Source organism: Hemicordylus capensis, chromosome 1 (assembly GCF_027244095.1).
Source record: "Hemicordylus capensis ecotype Gifberg chromosome 1, rHemCap1.1.pri, whole genome shotgun sequence".
Lineage (NCBI taxonomy): Eukaryota > Metazoa > Chordata > Lepidosauria > Squamata > Cordylidae > Hemicordylus > Hemicordylus capensis.
In genome coordinates, this window is record NC_069657.1 from 374,670,147 (window position 1) to 374,690,983 (window position 20,837).

General features: G+C 44.3%; 1 protein-coding gene across 5 annotated transcripts in view; it reads right to left on the reverse strand.

The window, feature by feature from the left end:
* Nucleotides 1-581: 581 nt before the first annotated feature.
* FRMD1 (FERM domain containing 1) overlaps nucleotides 582-20,837 on the reverse strand; it is a 66,728-nt gene continuing 46,472 nt past the window's right edge. For all 5 annotated transcript variants that reach the window (XM_053296873.1, XM_053296885.1, XM_053296884.1 and 2 more), the window contains 7 exons: nucleotides 18,524-18,589; nucleotides 18,219-18,287; nucleotides 17,410-17,584; nucleotides 11,645-11,980; nucleotides 11,392-11,508; nucleotides 9,148-9,227; nucleotides 582-6,322 (listed from right to left, as the gene is read on the reverse strand). In XM_053296873.1, the coding sequence (XP_053152848.1) occupies nucleotides 6,035-6,322; nucleotides 9,148-9,227; nucleotides 11,392-11,508; nucleotides 11,645-11,980; nucleotides 17,410-17,584; nucleotides 18,219-18,287; nucleotides 18,524-18,589 (1,131 nt within the window). In that variant the 3' untranslated portion in view covers nucleotides 582-6,034. The remainder of the gene's footprint in view (nucleotides 6,323-9,147; nucleotides 9,228-11,391; nucleotides 11,509-11,644; nucleotides 11,981-17,409; nucleotides 17,585-18,218; nucleotides 18,288-18,523; nucleotides 18,590-20,837) is intronic.

Here is a 20,837-nt window from a genome sequence, read left to right on the forward strand (position 1 = left end):
AAGAGAATAGCAGAAGTTACTACACATCTGAGAATTGCAGGGGAAGTGATGTAATACCAAAGAATCTTCTGCTTTCCCCTTTAAATTATGAATACAATTACTTCCCTAGGTCAGGTCTGGAATATCCTCGACACCCTCCAACCTGGGCAAAGTTGGACCATTTCCAAATTCTCCTATCTGACTTTGCACAGGCCTTTTAAATGTATTTCTTACAGAGAGAATCTCAGGCTAAAAATAAAATGAGCAGAAAGACTAAAACTGTTTTTACTTTCCACTGAAATGCTGCCCGGGAGGGGGCCAGCCTTACCTCTGGGAATCCCCAAGACAAAGCCCTCTCCCACTTACCCACCAACTGAACTGCAAGTGATGGTGGGACACAAAGGCCTCCCAGAAGACCCAGTTCCCAGAGGACCCAGTTCTATGCATTAGATGATCTAACAATAGTAGCAGCAACAGAAGAGCTGTGAAACAAGCAAAACAAAAAATATGGTTGACCCCCAGCTGGCTGCTTCTTTCTCTGCCGTCCATATCTGAGTCCCCCACCCCACCCCGTTCCCCATTCAAGCAGCACACATTTGAGCTTGCTTTTCTAGCAATCTTTTATTACATGTGTACACATACATACATATGTATATATAAGTTGTGTGGTTCCCTCCCCCCTCCATACAAAAGATTTCCTTTCATGGAAAGGAGAAACATTGGCCATAAAAATAAGGTGGTGGTGGTAGGCAACAAGTATAATACAGCTGAACAAATATTGACAGCTGGTTTCCAGATCTTCAGTGGATTAGAAGGCCCCCCCCCTTTTTTTTAAACCCATACCACATCTAAACTAAACATGAAACTAAAATAGAACCTCAAGATTAAAATTAAAATATATGTCAGAACTCTTACGTTCACGTGAAAGAAAAGAGGTTGCACAACAGCCATGCCAGTGTTCAAAGTTTTCATTAAGACAAATTCAATCATTTTCATGGTCAGGTTCACATGTTACCATTTCAATATATGTGAGTCAATTTTTTAAAAAAAGGTACACTCCAGTCAAAAGTGAAGTGCTTTTGTCCCACTTGATTTCAAGCATGAAACAATGGCACTACACATTCTTGCTTACCTTTGGCAGGATTGTATCTGGGAGCCATTACTCTCTATGAACTAGCCCTCAAATCATACATTTGGGTATTATACATCCCTCCTTTCATCTCATCATATCTATTTGAGAAACCAAGACAAGGAGTTGGATCCTAAGGTGTCCTAAGCGTCAATCTCTGGAAGGATTCCTTGCTCTGGAACAAGAAGTCCTCTTTTGAAGGAAGACCATTTTCTCCCAAGGAAGGAAACCTTTGGATCCAACCCAAAATATGCCAGATTTTGCAGGTTTTCATTCTCGTTAACTACATATAAATATGAATACATGGCTAGAAACATGAAGCACAGAAAGAATACACAACAGTCTAGAACAACAGGCAACCTATGAAGGAACTAATTGAAAGTGCTGGCAAGTGATGTTACATGGTGTGGCATGTGGTGTAAGGTAACGTGGTCAGTCCTGAACCACCTGTGCCACTGCAGGAACACGCACAGTGTTGCAGGACAGGGTTCATCCACTAGTCCTTTAAATTGTGCAGTCACATATCTGCAGTGCTACATTCATTATTTCCAATGGATGTAGTGCCACAGAGGTGTGATTGTACCATTTTAAGTAGTAGTTGCTTCAGAAGCCTGCAGTGGTGCAGACAGTTCAGAGCCAATCATGTGGCTTCGCACAACATGCCAGCCAGTAAGGCTGCTCGTGTGATGTGACATGCCGGGATCGAGGCCAATCCTGGCACTGCCCTGCCAGGTAGCTCAGGATTCCCCGCCAAGCTTTTACTGAGATAAGAGGGTGTGTGCACACCCTCTCTCCTCACTCCCCTCAGCAGGCACAGAGCCAGGTGCCTAGAGCGCCTGGCTCACAAGGAAATCCCCAACACACTGTGCTCCTCACACGGTGCATTGTGGGGTTTCTGGAGGCTGGGCTGCATTTCCCCAGCCTCCAGAACACCATGTTGCTCATGTGGGGGAAGGCAGGAGGGATCCTGTCTTCCCCAGCTCCAAAAAAGGAGTTCCTGTGTACGATCTCAGTATGTATACAAATAAGAGAGGCTGCCAACATTTCTTGGGGGGGGGGGGAATGTAACAGCATTGAGAAATAGGATTTCTAATCCAAACGAAGTGCAAGCTAGTGAAAGGAGGCAGGAGACAATGTATTAGGAAGTTCCTCTGCAAATGCCTTTTAGAAGAGCAGCTGCATTATTTTATTTCAATGGATCTTGCACATGAGAACTTCTTCCTCGGTCCCTGGATGTTGCTGGACTTGACATCCCTAGCCACAACTGACGTTATGACAGAGGATGATGGGAGTTGTAGTCCAACAAAATCTTAATTCTCAAGGTTGGGAAACCCTATCCTAATGCCCCAAATCTTCTGCTTATCTCATGCCTACCTTGAAAGGCAGCAAATAAATGAATAAAAACTGCTGTAACAGCAACCTCTCATCTCCACCCCCTGTACTTGAAATGCATGCGAAGGAATTGACATCACTGCTACGGCTCTCACTGGTCTTTACAGCCATACAATTTTGTGGAAAGAGATTTTTGAAAGACCCTTTAATTTGCTCTGTTGGCAATAACCATCTAACCCCTGCTAACTGGGCAAAGAGGCACCTTCTTAACATGGTGATCCTCTTTATTTAGCAGAAGGAGAGTAACTGGCCCTACCCACCCCCAGCACAGTACTTCCAGTGACTGTTGCTGGTGTCTATCTTATGTTTCTTTTTAGATTGTGAGCCCTTGGGAGACAGGCATCCATCTTATTTATTTATTATTTCTCTGTGTAAACCACCCTGAGCCATTTTTGGAAGGGCGGTATAGAAATTGTATGAATGAATGAATAACCAGTCTGAAAAGAAATATTCAGCTGAAGAACCCTAGGTGAACAAAAACATCCCAAGGCCAAAAAGGGGAATAATAAGATATTGGACACTGCCTTAATTACATTCTCAGATTCTGCATCAAAATATGTACACATCTGAGAGCATTTAGTATCACAATGAACGTTCCAGGCCAATAAATAAATAAATAACAACTAAGTACTGGTTAACACATGCTTGTACACCACCTGATTGCTCATCACTTCATTATGCAACAATAAGACAACAACAGCCCCCAACATTTATATCTCACTCTTACTCCAAGGAGCCCAGAGCGACGTACATGGTTATGTTTATCCTCACAACAACCAGGTGAGGTAGGTTAGGCCGAGAGAGACGTGACTGGCCTAGAGTCACCCAGTGAGTTTCATGGCTAAAGGGGGATTTGAACTCAGGTCTCCCCAGTCCTAGTCCAACACTTTAACTACACCATACTGCCTCTCAGGATCAATCCTGATTCTCAGGATCAATCCGTATGTGTTACTTGTAGTTGAAACTTCAATTAAAAATAATAATAGCCATGCATACTACTACTAATAGTCGTATTATTGGCTTAGATATTGCACGGTGCCTCACTAATGGGAGAGCAGGGCGTGTGGGTGTTGGCTCTATGCTATTCCAAACCCCATCACCACTGCTAGTGGACGAGGAGACCGTCCATGGCTCCTAATAAATAATCATTCCTAATGGGAATCCTTATTATTAAGAATATTTATACATGCTTTTCAAAAAAAAAAAAAAGTTCTCAAAGCAGCTTTCTTACCCAGAAAAAAGGAATAAGATGAACCCTAAAAGGGCTCACCATCTAAAAAGAAACACCAGGTAGAAGTCAGAATCAGGCACTGCAAAGACACTGTGCTGGGGTTGGATAGGGGCAGTTACTCTCCCTCTGCTATACAGAAGAGAGTCACCAATTGCCTCTTTGCCCAGTTAGCAAGATTGGAATGGAGCATGCAAGGAGAAGGCATTTTTAATCCCATGTTGCTCTTAGTCCTGGGAGGGACGCTCTCATTGACGTCAATGGGAGCATTCCTCCTGGGCCCAATACCAGCTTTGAGAGAAGGTTTGCATCAGGTAAATGGAGGTCATAGTCACTTGATGCTATGGTCAAGAAGTGATGAACATGCATATGTGAAACAGCCCTCTGAGAAAAATCATACAGAAAGCATATCAAGTAGTTGATTTGAACATCTACTAAAAAGTTAAGACAACATTTGTTTGTGATGAAACAAAACAGTGATCAAGCAGCCAATATTTCTGAGTCATGGCGAGTCAATGCTCTTTGGAGTTTCAAACACCAGCACTTAAGTGAATGGTGAAAACTAACCATAATTTCTTTCTATCCAGTACGAAGTAACACCACCACAGAAGGATAAGTAGACCCAGGTCTCGCTGAAATGAGTGGGATTTCAATGCATACGGAACTGTATGTGAACTTAAGGGAAGGTCTGTAGCACTGCACGTAGCAGATGGTCCTAGTTTCAAGCTCTGACCTCTCCAGGTAGACCTCTGTCTTTAAACCCTGGAGCTGTCAGTCAGCATAGACAATAGTGACCCAGATGAATCTATGATCTGGTTCTATATAAGGCAGCATCATAGGTTTATGAATTCAAATGGAGCTTATCGTGCTTGTACAACATAGGAGGCTGCCATATAATGAGTCAGACCATTGATCTATCTAGCTCAGTATTGTCTTCACAGACTGGCAGTGGCTTCTCCAAGGTTGCAAGCAGGAATCTCTCTCAGCTCTATCTCAGAGAAGCCAGGGAGGGAACTTGGAACCTTCTGCTCTTCCTGGAGTGGCTCCATCCCCTGAGGGGAATATCTTATAGTGCTCACATTCTAGTCTCCCATTTATATGCAACCAAGGCAGACCCTGCTTAGCTAAACAGACAAGTCATGCTTACTACCACAAGACCAGAGTCAACTCATTGAGCAATAGGCACCTTTATGTTGTTTCTAAAAATGCTGGGGCATCTTGCTATTGTTTCTCACATTGCAGATCTGTTGCATGACTCAACACCTTGGCAGGATCATTTTATAAATGCTGCCTGTCCCTACAGAGGTTGTGCAGTTATCTTTGTGCAAGGTTTTTAAAGAAAGGCTGGGGCGTGCAGGGATGGGGGGGGAGATGTAAGTGGCAAACTCTCCAAGTGATACACAGACAAAACATGATTTGCTGACGATGTAAATTTGCACTACAGGTTTCAATTAAAGAAAAAGACTGTGGAAGAAAATATTATGTCTTAATCTCACAGGGAAGCTAAAGCCTTAGCTTCTCTGCAAGATCAACCTTCACTGGAATCAAGAGATAAGATCTCTTGTCCTGGAAGGCTTTTTAATTAAAATGTGGCAGACCAATTAATAATATCAACACATCATTTTGGGGTACCACATTGAGGAGAAGACTCTCTTCTTGTTTTCATTCTCTGATGATGCCCCCCTCACTTTTTGCAAGAAATGGTAGGACAGGCGTATGTTGGGGATGTTCCAACATTGTGATCTGACAAGTGGTAAGTCTGGAGGAGGAAAACTGTGAATAATATGAGGCAGATGCTACTCCATAAGAAGTCAAAGGCAGAGCTTCAGCTGGGCAGAGAGCTAATGGAGATAACATTTTGAGAACAACCTTCCTAAGAATTCTACATACTGAAGCAATGGGAAGGGAAATGACTAATTCAGAGGACCATAACTCAGGAACACTAATTAAATATTTCTACAGACTTGTTTGGTATTCTTGCTTGTTTGCTCACCAGTCTCTTCGGTAGGAAAAGTGTTCCTGCCAATGGTCCAGGACTCCTCAGACACACACAGGGAGAAGCACTGGTATTCTGGCATCATAGCACTAAAAGTGCTATGCTTTAATATTATTACCTTGTCCTTTAATCAGGTTTCCCAGATAGAACAACAATTAAAAACCAGGGGTTTTCAATAATATCCCACATGATGAGGTGTGTGTGTGTTTTTGTGTAACAGCTTCCATTTTCCATTAGTCTCAGATTAGCAGTCATTTCTGCTTTTGATGATGCTCCTTACTAAGATAGTCCAAGAGCTTCCCCAATGCGATTACACCACAAATTCTTCTGGAAGCTGATCTTCTCCCAAGAGATCCAGAGACAGGCAGTTCATGGACCTCTTACCATAGAGGGCTGATTTGGTTTTGCAGTCGGCTGTTGAATACACACACCCATAGCTGGCCAGCTTATCTTCTAAGGCACAACCAAATGTGTAGCTGTGGGAGGTATCTGAAGACAATGTGGCACTTAATGGTGGATGAAGATGCTTGTGAAGACGAATGTCATCTAAACTTTGGCTGTACTGGTCTGGGCACTTTATAGCTTTGGGCTCTGTATTCTGCCAGGTTAAGAGAGGAACATGTTAAAACAAAAACAAACAAGTAAAAACAAAAAAAACCCCAAAGATTGCATGTATGCAAGCTCCCAGTGCATCTCCATCTCGTCTCAAATTGTTAACATTCCTCTCACTCTCTTTAAGGAAATTGTCTTAATGAAGAAGCTGTGAACCATTATGGAATTGTGAAGTCATTCAATGAATAATGCCTAGATTCTGAGCTCAGTACACAGTGTCCCCACTGGCATGCACAATGAACTGAAGATTGGAAAAGAACAGTTTGGCTGAAATGACACAGCTTATCTAGGTTGGAATAGGGAGGGGAAGAGAGCTGCATTCCTTGGCTACATTTAGAGAAAGAACGCTTAACCATAATCAGGTTAGCTCGTGTACTCATATACATTTTCAGTCCATCACTCTTGGATGGCGAGTGTACTATCATGCAGCAAGATTGGAGATTTCCATGTCCTGCTGGAGATTCTTTCTAAATAAAAATTAAAGTTCTCTGGGTGAACTTACCACATGACAACCCATTAGCCTCATGAAAATGGTGTTTTAAAATGTTTGAACAATTCCTGACAGGATCATATCCGTGTGTGTGTGTGTGTGTGTGTGTGTGTGTTCCTATTTCAATGCACTCAGCCAACGGATAGAGTTCAGGAGGCCCAGCTTAGACTAAGGGAGTCGGGGTAGCCATTCATGATTATTATTTTTAAAGTTTTCACAAAATAGCACTAAAATCTCTTGAAATGTCTGGAAAAAATAGTTACTACCTATATTGACTGTTTTAAAATGATCACAGGTGGAATAGTTACGCTCCAAAAGCATATACAACAGCAATTCTCCAAAAACCTAACTACTACAACAAATATTTATATACCATGTTTCAACAAATGTTCTCAAACCAGTTTACATAGAATAATAAATAAGATGGCTCCCAGTCCCAGAAGAGCTCACGACAGGGATGTTTGGCGCTGTGGGGAAAGGAGTGGCAAGTGGGATTTTTTTTTTTTAAAAAAGAGAGCAGGTACTTACCTGCTCTCTGCCGCCGCATGCTGCAGCGGTGCTCATCCCAAGAACCCATGCATGGTGCCAGCACACACATGGCGTCTGCGCATGTGTGGGTGCATGCATGGATGCCATGTGTGTGCTGGCACCATGCATGGGTTCTTGGGATGAGCATCGCTGCAGCATGCAACGCCAGAAAGCAGGTAAGTACCTGCTCTCCTCTTTTTAAGAAGATCCCATTCACTGTTCCCCTTCCCATGGCGCTCAACTGGTTCAGAGCTGAATTCCCTAGCTCGCAGTCTAAAAAGAAACTTATATGGTAGACACCAGCAACAGCCACTGGAGGAATGCTGTGCTGGAGTTGGTTAGGGCCAGTTGCTCTCCCCCTGCTAAATATAGAAAATCACCACTTTGAAAGAGGACTGTTTCCTCTATTAGCAGGGGTACCTAAAACGTACCTGAAGTTTATATTTTTCGCAGCTATTCCCATACAAATGCAAAGCACAGGGACACTCTTAAAGGCAGGGAGAGCCACTCCTGGCCATGCTGCAAACACAGCGCTGGCTGGATTTAGCTTCCAAATGGAGCTGTGTGGCCCTGTTTGGGAACTAGATTGGCCAGCACTGTGTCTGCAGCGCAGCCGGAGCGGTTCTCCCTGCCAGAGCGGCTCCGGCCATGCCAATTGAGCTCCCAAACAGGGCCACATGGAGCTAAACCATGGCCCTGCATCTGACATTAGACGCAGGGGGTGTGGCTAACCGCTCCCTGCATCTGATGTCAGACGCTGATGCAGGGGGCGGGGCTAGGGGGCCGTGGCGGCAGGCTGAGCCCGGGCCGCTGCTGGTCTCCCTCCGCACCTGGCAAAGCGTAAGTCTAACCCAAAATTTCAAGTGAATAAATCTTAGCACAAAGTACTGAACATCTTTTGGTCAATGGAATTTGTGACATATTCAAAGCACTTATGCTGAACTTCAGAACAAAAGTATGGGTATAAGCTAGCCTAAGTTAATCATTTTAAGTCTTGATGAGCGAATTAAGCAGCCTGCTCCTATGAATGTTTCTTCAAAAGCCCCACTGAGTTCCATGGGATATATTCCCAAGGAAGGATCACAAAACTGCAGCCTTAAGCTCATGCAGAACTCTCCTACTGAAATAAGAGACTTAACAGTGCCTACATTTGGCTGGATTGTGCCAAACAATTTATTGGAATCAGCCCTGCAGGGGTATACGGTTTTGGAAGAAGCAGCCACCTTGTCGAATTTAATGGATTATAAAGAATTCAAATGAATTAATTCTCTATAAAGCTGCCAAGACAGGGAGCCCGATTTCATTTTCACATCTTTGCTCCTAAACTAGGCAGGGGAATGAAACATTAGAAATATTCTTAGCTGAGCAATTTGCACTGAAACCACAGACGAAGAATAAATAGTAAATCCACAATGCTTAAGTCCCCAACCAGAGTCTTTCGTTTTGATGGCAACCACATTTGGAACACAGAAATACTCATATTAAAATGTAAAGATGAAAGTATTTTCACAGACCAGAGTATTATCGCTTAAGCTACAGCATAAGATTTCATTTCTGGAAACACAATCCAAGAGCTAAACCCAACTCTATGCATTCTTGGTTTAGGCTTGTATCCAGCTCCTGCAGTGATTTAGGTTACATTTTATGCTTAGAAGTTGATGTTTCACAAGACAAAATCCTAGGGGATTAAACCCAGAACTCCTCATCCTTATTTGGCACCAGCAGGGATATATATGTGCTTATTTTCCTGTCATGAGAATTTTGCGCAAGGCTCACACCAGCCATAATCTTACCTGACAAAGGGATTCCACACTCTGACCTTTGACCTTGAATAATGTGACTTGCACTACTGAAAGATGGTTCTTTTCAAGGGCTGTCGGGGGTGAAAAATGAAGGGGGAAGGATCAGAATTACAGGTGCAAACTGAAAACAAGCATGCCAACTGAAGTCTGAAAGAGATGTTAAATTGAAAGAGTAACACACAAGATGTATCAGAATGAGCATCTTTCAGAGTCTCACTGGAGTCAAGGGGAGCTGTTTCCCCCAGAGCAAAGAGCACGGTGTGGGGCCTTGATTTGGAAAGGAACTGCAGCTGGGACAGGGTAGGATTAGATCTCCCTACCCCCTGTGGTTCCAGTTCAGATCAGGGGACCTGAACGTGTTATTTATGGGCAGGGGGAGGTGGGAAACCAAGCAAGCCAATGATGTCATTCATTCACATATAGGTTGGTTCTAGTTTTATTATAAGTGCAGATCTCAAATACAAAAAATAATGCATTAGAACAGAGAGGCACAACTTCAGCTCGCCTGAAGATGTGCGACTACAACTCCCATAATCCCTATTGGCCACTGTGGCTGGGGAGGATGGGAATTGTAGTCCAAAAACAGCTGGAGGGTCAAAGTTGTGCAGCCCTGCATTACAATAACAAGAATGTATGACTGAACATTGTTTAGAAAGTTGTCATTCTAATGCTTCATAGGCAGAATCCAATGCTGTATACATTTATCTGGCAATATTTCAGCTTTTCCTTTTATGGTAGAGAAGTTTCGTTAAGAGAGCATTCGTCCATATCCACCAATACCATTCAAGCAAGGTTGGTGTCTCCGGCCATTTCCACATTGCCACAATCCCCATCCTAACTTAACAACATAGGGAGCTGCCATATACCAAGTCAGACCATTGGTCCATCTAGCTCAGTATTGTCTAATGTCTACACAGACTGGCAGCAGCTTCTCCAAGGCTGCAGGCAGGAGTCTCTTTCAGCTCTATTTGAAGCTGCCAGGGAGCGAACTTGGAACCTTCTGCATGCAAGCAGGCAGGTGCTCTTCCCAGAGTGGCTCCATCCTGAGGGGAATATCTTAGTGTTCACATGTAGTATCCTATTCAAATGCAAACCAGGGCAGATCCTGCTTAGCACAGGAGAGAATCCGTGTTTGCTGCCACAAGACCAGCTCTCCTCCCATAACTGATAGTGCAGCAATATCATGTATTCCATATAATCTTCCAGCACCACTCCTTTTAAAAATCCAAAGAGTGCAGCTTTAGGAATAATCCAGACCCATTTCAAACTGGCTTTTGGGCAGGCTATGGGGTTGAAATTGCCTTGCTCAGCCTGATGGATGATCTCTAACTGGGTACTGACAGAGGGAGTGTAACTCTTGATCCTTTTGGATCTCTTGGCAGCTTTCGATACCATCAACCATGGTATTCTTTTGGGTTGCCTGAGGGAGGTGCGATTAGGTGGTACTATTTTACAGTAGTTCCATTCCTACATCTCTGGCAGATTCCAGATAGTGTCGCTTGGAGACTGCTGTTCTGCAAAGTGAGAGCTATTGTGTGAGTTCCACAAGGCTCCATACCGTCTCCAATGCTCTTTCATATCTACATGAAACTGCTGAGAGAGATCATCAGGAGATTTGGTGCAGGGTGTTATCAATATGTTGATGACACCCAAATCTATTTCTCCATATCAACTACATCAGGTAATGGCACAACTTCCCTAAATGCCTGCCTGGAGGTGGTAATAGGCTGGATGAGGGATAACGAACTGAAACTGAATCCAAATAAGTCAGAGGTACTGACTGTGGGGGATCAGAACTCGAGAGATGGTTTAGATCTACCTGTTCTGGTTGGGGTTATACCCCTGCTGAAACAACAAGTACATAGCTTGGGAGTGCTCCTGGATCCCAAACTCTCTTTGGTCTCTCAGGTCAAGGCAGCAGCCAGGGGTGCTTTTTATCAGCTCCCACTGGCTTATTTGGCTGTGCTATCTGCATGGCTCCCTGGGGCTCTGGAATGCAGAGTAAAATCAGACATCTGTTTTTGAAAAGACCCTTGACGCACCTGTTTTCTCAGGCTTTTAATTAATTTTAATTGGCTTTAGATCATAGAATTGTTTTAATCATTTTATCCTCTTTTATATTTGTTGTATTTTAATTTATGTACACTGCCTAGGATGCAAATGTCAGGCGGTATTATATTATTTAAATAAAATAATAAATAAATAAGCAGAACCCCACATCTGGCTATTTTTCACCTTGGCAGCAAACATTGTCTACTGGAAGAGACTCGACAGATTTTCCATGGGCTGTCTCTGCTGACTGAGGGTCATCCACAGGTACCTCTTCTGATTCATCCACTGCCAGCTCAACTTCTGGAAATGGCAAAACAGAAATTGACATGACGACACATCCTTCTTGAAAAACCCCCATCCTTCTCTCTTGATTGTATTGCTACAATCAAGAGAATGGGAACCATTGCTTATCTGCTCAGTTCCTTCCATGTCTTACCATCCTCCTGAGAGTCATCTTCTGCTCTCCCTTTGCTGCCACTATCAATGCCAGAGCTTCCATAGCTGAAGGTTGAGCTGCAGGACTTCTCCTTCCGATGAACTCGATCCATACTGAAGGGCTCGTCCACGGACATTTCTACAGACATTCTGTGCCTGGAGTCAGCCTCAATGCCAGATGTGTGAGAGCTGCCATGGCTATCTGTTGACTGTCGAGACAAACGGTTGTTTCTTTCACTTCCTCTGCTGCTTCCACTGTCATGTGAATGCTTGTCTGATGGATCAAGATCCATCTCCAATGTGTCACTGATGTAGGATTCCCGATACCGTTTCTTCTCTGGAAGAAAGGGGTAGAATTGGGGGTGGGTGAAAGTGAGAATAAAAACATAAACATTAAGCCAGTGTTAGCACAGGGGGGAAAGTACCCAGTATCTAAATGCAGAGCACAATTGTTCCGTTTCATTGATGATACAAAAATGTGGAGTAACTGTGATTTATCCTAGTGACTGGAATGAATAATTATTAAGAATAATCAAACCAGCACTCCAAAGATGTATCTTACACACACACACACACACACACACACACACACACACACACACACACACTTCTTGCTCCTCTCTTACCCATAGCTCTTCTCCTGTCTTATTGCTCCTGCCAAATGAATGATTCAGGCATGCTGAGGCAGGCCTCCAGTAGTAGGCACGGGCTTTCGCAACTGGTAGTCCTCATTCTCCATGCCATCCCTCTAGGCAGGAGATCGTACCAGGAGACCAACCACATGTCCAGTCTTCCTTGGATTCCACCTTCTCAACTGTTACAATAGAGCTGACAGAAGCCAATGGGATGGCTCCTATTTCTGCAGGTCCATGGGATCCTTCCCTTCAGGTTCTTCAAGCACACAGTTTTGTTTACTTATTTATATTGATTTATTTATCTATTTATCATATTTGATATTATATCATCTCAAAGTTCAGCTAAGATCATAAAGTAGATTATTCAGACTGGGTGCCTGCCTGTCTGCTTCTGCACCCCCCCCCCACGTTTGCTATCTGCACCCCAAGACTGGCTACTGAACTGTGGTGAGGCTTTGCAAGACTGGGGACCAAGGGGTGACTTGGCAGTTTCCTGGATGACATCAGCCTGGAGCTAGCTGCTCAGGGCTATTTAGGGTGCTGCAAGTGGCGGCGGGCCCACCACTGGGTGGATCGCCCCCAAGAGGCAATGCCCCTTTGGGGGAGCCACTTGGGGGGACAGTAAGGGTCAGGTCAGTTTGTGGAGAGGAGAGCTGGTCTTGTGGCAGCAAGCATGACTTGTCCCCATAGCTAAGCAGTGTCTGCCCTGGTTGCATATGAATGGGAGACTTGATGTGTGAGCACTGAAAGATAATATTCCCCTCAGGGGATGAAGCCGCTCTGGGATGAGCAGAAGGTGTCAAGTTCCCTCCCTGGCTTCTCCAAGATAGGGCTGAGAGAGATTCCTGCCTGCAACCTTGGAGAAGCCGCTGCCAGTCTGTGAAGACAATACTGAGCTAGATAGACCAATGGTCTGACTCAGTATATGGCAGGTTCCGATGTTCCGATGAGGCCTCTTGGCCCAAGTACTCACATGTGAATGGGCATTTAACAGTTTGGCTTCTGTTTTTAATTGAGACCTGGGTGACATTGTTTTATAATGTGTCTGGGTTTGGCTGGAGATGGGGAAATGGGGGGCATATCCATTGATTACGGGGCAGCAATTCCGGTGGTGGTGGGGAACAGAAGAAGTAATGTTGGCAGGTCAGCAGGTCCATTACAGGGGAAGGGGAATCAGATATCTAATAGCTGTTTCCCCTTTCCAGCTGTCCTGCCAGCTCTTTGACCTTGGGACGCAGTGCCAACCACCCTTGGAACCTCACCTTGCTCCTTTGTAATGCCAGGTCGGTCCAGAACCAATCAAAAGCCATTCATGATCTGATTCTAGATGAAGGAGCCGACTTGGTTTGTATTACAGAGACCTGGTTGAGGGAGGCTGGTGGCCCGGTCTGATCCCAGCTTCTCCCTCCAGGGTACTCTGTTGAGGAGTGGGGTGAGGGACTGCGGGCGGGGATGTGGAGTGGCTGTGGTCTATAAGAATAATGTCTCCCTTACCAGGATGCCTGTTGAAGTGCTGGACCATATCGAATGTGTGTACCTAAGTTTGGGGACCAGGGATAGATTTGGACTTCCCATTATCATGGACGGACCACCATGTGGTTAAGGTTGGACTCACAGTCACTTCCTACCTTCGCAGGGCTGAAGGGCCTATTAGGATGGTCTGCCCAAGAAGGTTATTGGATTCCTAGAAGCCTTGGAGGGATTTAGTGTTGGCTCTGCCGTTGGTCCTGTTGATGCTCTGGTGGAGAACTAGAACAGCAAACTCACTGGAGAAGTAGACATGATTGCTCCTAAGTGCACTCTCTAACCCGCTACAAAATTGGCCCCTTTGTTATACGGAAGAACTACGGGGGCTGAAGCAGCAAGGTAGACGACTGGAGAGTAAGTGAAGGAAGACTCGACTCGAATCCGACAGATTACAACATAGAGTACATTTGAAGATCTATGATCAGGCAATATGTATGGCAAGGAAGCTATTATTTTCTGCCCGTATTGCACCTGCAAGTTCAAGTCCGGCAGAGTTGTTCACGGTTGTTAGAGGGATAGTATGTGCCCCTCCTCCCTTGAATCAGAATCTGGAACCATTGATTACCCACTGTGATATGTTTAATGAACTCTTTGTGGGAAAAATCTCTCGTATTCAGGCTGACTTAGACTCAATCTCCACAGTTACTTCAGTGTCTGATGTGGAGGTGTCCAGTGACTCCTCTTGTGTGATTAAGTTGATTCAGTTCCAGTTTGTGACTCCTGAGGATGTGGACAAGCTGCTTGGAGCAGTGCGGCCTACCACCTGTTCTCTTGACCCTTGCCCGACATGGCTTATATTATCTGGTTGGGTGGGGGTGGTTGTTGTAGAAGGCCTGGTAGAGATTATAAATACTTCTCTGAGGGAGAGCAGAATACCTCCTTGTCTTAAGAAGCCCATTATTAGTTCACTTCTGAAGAAGCCTGCCTTGGATCCTTCAGAGCTGAGTAATTCTAGGCCTGTCTCTAACTTTCCATGGCTGGGCAAGGTAACTGAGAGGGTGGTGGCCTCCCAGCTCCAGACAGTCTTGGAGGAAACTGATTATCTAGACCCATTTCAGACTGGCTGTCGGGAGGGCTATGGGGTGGAGACTGCCTTGGTCAGCCTGATGGATGATCTCCAATTGGGAACTGACAGAGGAAGTGTGACTCTGTTGGTCCTTTTGGACCTCTCGGCGGCTTTTGGTACTATCAACCATAGTATTCTTCTGGAGTGTCTGAGGGGGTTGGAGGTGGGAAGCACTGCTTTGCAGTGGTTCCGCTCCTAGCTTTCGGGCAGGTTCCAGATGGTGTTGCTTGGAGACTGAAATCTGAACTTTCCTATGGTGTCTCTCAGGGCTCTGCATTGTCTCTGATGTTTAACATCTACATGAAACTGCTGGGAGAGATCACCAGATTTGGTGCAGGGTGCTATCAGTATGCTGATGACACCCAAATCTATTTCTCCATGTCAACATCATAGGGGGAAGGCATAACTTCCCTAAATGCCTGCTTGGAGGCAGTGATGGGCTGAATGAGGGATAACAAACTGAGACAGAATCCAGATATGATGGAGGTACTCATTGTGCGGGGTTGGAACTCGGGAGATGAGTTTCATCTGCCTGTTCTGGATGGGGTCACGCTGCCCTGGAAGGAACATATATGCAGTCTGGGGGTGCTTCTGGATCTGAGCCTCTCCCTGGTGTCCCAGGTAGAGGCAGTGGCCAGTGGTGCCTTCTATCAGCTTCGGCTGATATGCCAGCTGCGTCCATTTTTAGAGATAAATGACCTCAGATCAGTGGTACATATGCTGGTAACCTCCAGAATGGATTACTGCAATGCGTTCTATGTGGGGCTGCCTTTGTGTGTAGTCCAGAGCTGGTCCAAAATGTGGCAGCCTGGTTGGTCTTTGGGTCATATTGGAGAGACTATATTACTCCTGTATTGAAAGAGTTACACTGGCTGTCCATAAGTTTCCAGGCAAAATACAAGGTGCTGGTTATAACCTATAAAGCTCTAAACAGCTTGAGCCCTGGGTATTTAAGAGAACGTCTTCTTCGTCATGACCCCCACCACCCATTGAGATCTTCAGGAGAGGTCCGTCTGCAGTTGCCACCAGCTCATCTGGTGGCTACTCAAGGATGGGCCTTCTCTGCTGCTGCTCCAAAGTTTTGGAATGCGCTCCCTATTGAAATAAGAGCCTACCCATCTCTGACAATTTTAAAAAAATCTTTAAATACACATCTGTTCACCCAGGCTTTTAATTAGATACTGTTTTACTAGTTTTAACATTGTTTTAAAACCGGTTTTAAATTTTTTAAATTGTTCTGTTTTAATTTTCTGCTGTCATTTATTTTAAATAATGTTTTAATTTTTTGTTGTCATTTATTTTGTTCTGTTGTAAACCACCCAGAGACGTTAAGTTTTGGGCAGTATAAAAGTATGTTAAATAAAATAAATAAAAACCATGGTAAAGTGTGCCGTTGAGTTGGTGTCGACTCCTGGTGACCACAGAGCCCTGTGGTTGTCTTTGGTAGAATACAGGAGGGGTTTACCATTGCTTCCTCCCGCGTAGTATGAGATGATGCCTTTCAGCATCTTCCTGTATCACTGTTGTCCAGTATAGGTGTTTCCCATAGTCTGGGAAACATACCAGTGGGGATTTGAACCGGCAACCTCTGGATTGGGAGTCAAGCCATTTCCCTGCTGCACCATTAGGTGGCTACAAAAACCATGGTAAAATCCTCTAATTATAAACTACATGAGACCTGCCCCATAGGGATGTGCACGAGCTGTTTGTGCAGACACCGGCAGAGCAGGGCACTTTCCAGATAACCCGCTACAACAGCATTAAAATGCTTCGGCTTGGCAGATTGCATTCAAAACGTAAAATGAAGGGTTGAAGCTGTTTGTTGTTGCACAAAGTCACCAGCAAAAGGGGGGGGGGCAATCTTTTCTAGCTTGTGCAAAACTCCTGCAATGGGAAAATAGAGCTTTTTTTTTTTTTGCGCGACACACATGCAAAGTTATAGGACTGTAACACAGCAATAAAACTTGAAAGAAGGCATCAGAATGTGAACGGTACCTTTGTGACAGTGCAGGGACTGTGATGTTGAAACACAGGCAGTATGGAAGCACACTTGGAGGATATGTAGTGACACTGTTATAGTGGGTAATCTGGAAAGCGCCCAGGGACTGGTTCCCTTAAAAAGCGGGTAAGGAGATCCTTACCTGCTTGTCTGCACCCTGCCACTTTTCTGCCAACGGCGGGGCGGGAACAGCTCCACATGGCCTCTTGGAGAGTGGGTGCCACTGACGGAAAAGCAGTGGAATGGGGACAAATGGGTAAGGAGCTCCTTACCTGCTTTTTCAGGGAACTGCTCCCTGCCCCGCCGAACCAGCTCAAATGCTGGTGCCTGAGCCAATTTGGCGCTTCCCATTAGGAGGCGGCGAACCAGCTCGTGCACATCCGTACTGCCTCACCCCTCCTGAATCATGGGTTCCAAGTGGCTCTCTGACCTGGTGGACTTTGCAACATTTTCTTAAACAAACATAATTACTTTTTATTTGTCCAGTGTTTGCGGGCAGCCTTTGCCATTCGCAAGTGTAAACCCTTGCCATCACATACCTTCTGCATCTTCCAGCATTTGGATCTGCTTAAGTATGGGCTGGATGTTCAAAAACAGGCGATGACTGTTGCTGAGCAGGTGCAGCAAGTGCCGAGACCGAAAGGGGCAACCTGTATAGTAAACCAACTTCCGGGCAGAAGGCAAACCATCCGGCTGGATCACAAACTTTTTCCCCTAAATTACAAACAGAGAGAGAGAGAGAGAATGTGAAAACATCAGGCCAGGTTATAAACACAAGGCATAACAAGAATTTGATCTTTCTGATAAAGAGATGTCATATCCTGCAGAGGAACAATGATCTATCTTTCTAGCCTAGAGAGTTATTCTCCAAGGTTTTGGACAGAAGCCTTTCCCAGATGTGCTTTAACTGAAGATGCCAGAAATTAATCCTGGGACCTTGGCCATGTAAAGTATACCTTCTGACTGTGTCATTATCACTCTCTGGGAAAGATCTATAACTTTGATCCTGAAACACATTATTATGAAGGTGTTTTGTATATCCAACTGAGATCCTTAAGATACTCCCATACCAGCAGTATACTAAATCTGAACAACTAGAACAGGCTGGTCCAGAACCACAGGCTGATCTCTCTTCCTGAGATTTTGCCAAACTCTGAGCATTTTCTGACGCAAAACAAGACTTCTACTTTTTTCACAAACAGCATTTTTATTTGAATACGTATATTAAAATCACACATTTTAGTTTCTATATTTGTTCTTTAAATAAACTTATGTATTCATCAGCTCTAAGCATTCAGTATATAGAGGGATTTAAACTGCAGATAAGCCAAAGAACATTCAAACTCACCAGAAATGCAAGTTTCCCAACATGTGACCAGGGGAAGTCATACAGCAGCTGGCGAACATGGTTCACCTCCTGCAAAATATACCAAAGACATGGCCATTAAAAAAAAAAAAAAAAAAAAGACTCTGTGAGGTGTATAATGGATTTAGAGCAAGGAAATTTCACAGACAGTGCAAAGAATGCAAGATCCTCAAACTCCAGTGCACCTTAAGAAAATGAAAAAGCTAGGAGATGAAAAGGGGAGTAATGGTGGGGAAAAGATGCTCAAGCAGAGTTAATGCTACACTAAAAATATCCCAATCTCTTACCTGATAGATGTGCATCCCTTTAAGAGTGAGGCCCAGGATGACTGTAGGGCGATCCTCTTTCTTATCCTAGGGAGACACAGAAGTGTAGGGTGAAAAGAAACTCTGCACACAATTTTTTGGGTGGTCATGGGGCTCATCCGAACAGACTTTGTAGTCAGGGATGCTCCATGGTCCTGATGCTGCACCTGAAGGTGCAGGTAATAGTTGTGATCCAGCACAGCTTTTTAGCCATAGGATGAGGCAAGATAGATATGTTTTAAATAAATGTAAGAATGAATAATAAAAGAACAGATTAATGGCATAGCAAGATCATATTTCCTTCTTTTCTAGAGGCTAGTTCAGATGATACTTCTTCAACCAGCCCAACCACATGTGTGAATGTGTGTGTGTGAGAATGTGAATGTGTGTGTGTGTGTACACATGCAAGTCCTTCCCCCACTTAGGGGGTTCATCTGAACTGTTTCTCTACATGTGCTACAAATAATAATTTGTAGTGCATGTAGAGGAGCAGTTTTGCTGAAATCCCCCCCGACCCCATGTGACTAGGAAAAGATGCCCTGCACATGTATACATGGCAAACACTGGGCTGGTCAGGGGTGTTTTGAATGTGCCTGGTTGCTAAGCAGCATTTGCAAGGAAATTCATAATCAGGTGAGGTCTTTTCCTCCAAATTTCTAGCAAGAGCACACACTTTATTCCAGCAGTAGTGGAAGCACAGGGTAATCTTTTCCTTGCTGCTTTTATGTCTAGCTGTGCACCTGCCATAAGATTCTCCAGGGTGGACAATTTTCAACAGTGTTCAAATCTGTCCTCATTGTGTGGAGTCATGACATCGTGGTGCTTCAGGAGTGGACCTGGCTGCTGACAGTGAGTGAGGCCTGCACATTTTTAGCGTAGAGAACAACCAAGATTGGGGGAAACACCCTGGCAACCACACCAGCTGCATCCCATGGTGCTTTTCAATGAGCTGGCAGGTCAAGCCCCGAAGGATTACCAAAGAACACCACAAGGACTACAAAAAGGAGCTCAGCAGGGTACATGCCGGTCCTTTGTTGCTCACTCCTGCCATAGCCAATGCAGAGCCTTTGAAAGCCAAAGTACGGATCTAAATTAGGGAACCACCACTTTACAAAACTGCAAGGTTCTACATTAAGCAACAGTTCTAGATTTCTCTTTTTACCCAATTATGTTCCTGCTCCTGTAAAAACACACTCATGTGTAAGAGCTGTAGAAGACAGCAAATTTAGCCAACAGAAAACCAAACTATTTACTATGATTTTGCTACCTTGGGTAGCAACAGTCTTGCCTATGCTTGGTTTCCTTCTAGGTTCCACAAAATGATCTGCCTTTCCCTACAGTCAATCATGGAAGGCGATAATGAAAAAATACCATGCGTCTATCAGCATATGAAACACACACTCATCCACCAGCTAGTATTTCAGGTCAGACAGGAATTCAAGTATTAAAGCAACTGATTTCAGATCTTTTGCATCCCTGGGCACAAAGCATGTCAGATCTTGCCATATGTATCCCTCTTGCTTACACTTACAGCTGTCTTAATAAGCACCCACCTTAGCCTGGAAGAATATGCAGGGTTTACAGGGGGTTATACTAAAGAAGGGTGCTCAACCTTGAACATTAGAGCTCCTGAGTGTTTAAAAGTTTGTGGATCTTGAGGAATTTTGGTGATGTGGTTTTTCAAATACCTGCAGCAATGTGACATGTTAAACTGCACGTGCCAAAATCCCCTTTTCTACATAGATGATTGCTAAGTACAAGAGCCTTAACACTGAAATATTGGATATCACAGATTGTGTAAACCACTTCAAGGCATTGCTGAGCAGGGTAGAAACTGAAGTGATAAACATTACTATAATCCAAGCACAAACTGGAATTTTTATTTCCCTTTAAGGGCCTGACTATTTCGGCTGATGATTTCACAATAAATTAACCTTAAAAGAGATTTAGCAGACGGGAAGACAGGCTCTGCTAAGCTTTTGGTACCTCCTGGCAGAATTACAGTGAGACTGAAAGAAGACAGACAGGACCAAGGAATCTTCATTATATACACATAGCAGATTATTGAGGCCACCACGGCAAACTTTAATCAGTAGATGAATTAGCTAAATATGTAATTGATTAAACCAGTGGGGGCTAATATTGAATGGTAAGCCTGCATTTGAAGGGCACACTCATTTATTGTTTAAGGTTATTTTGAATCTGCCATATTGGTGTTAACAGAGGAACATACATAGGAAGCTGCCATATACTGAGGCAGACCATTGGTCTATCTAGCTCAGTATTGGCTTCACAG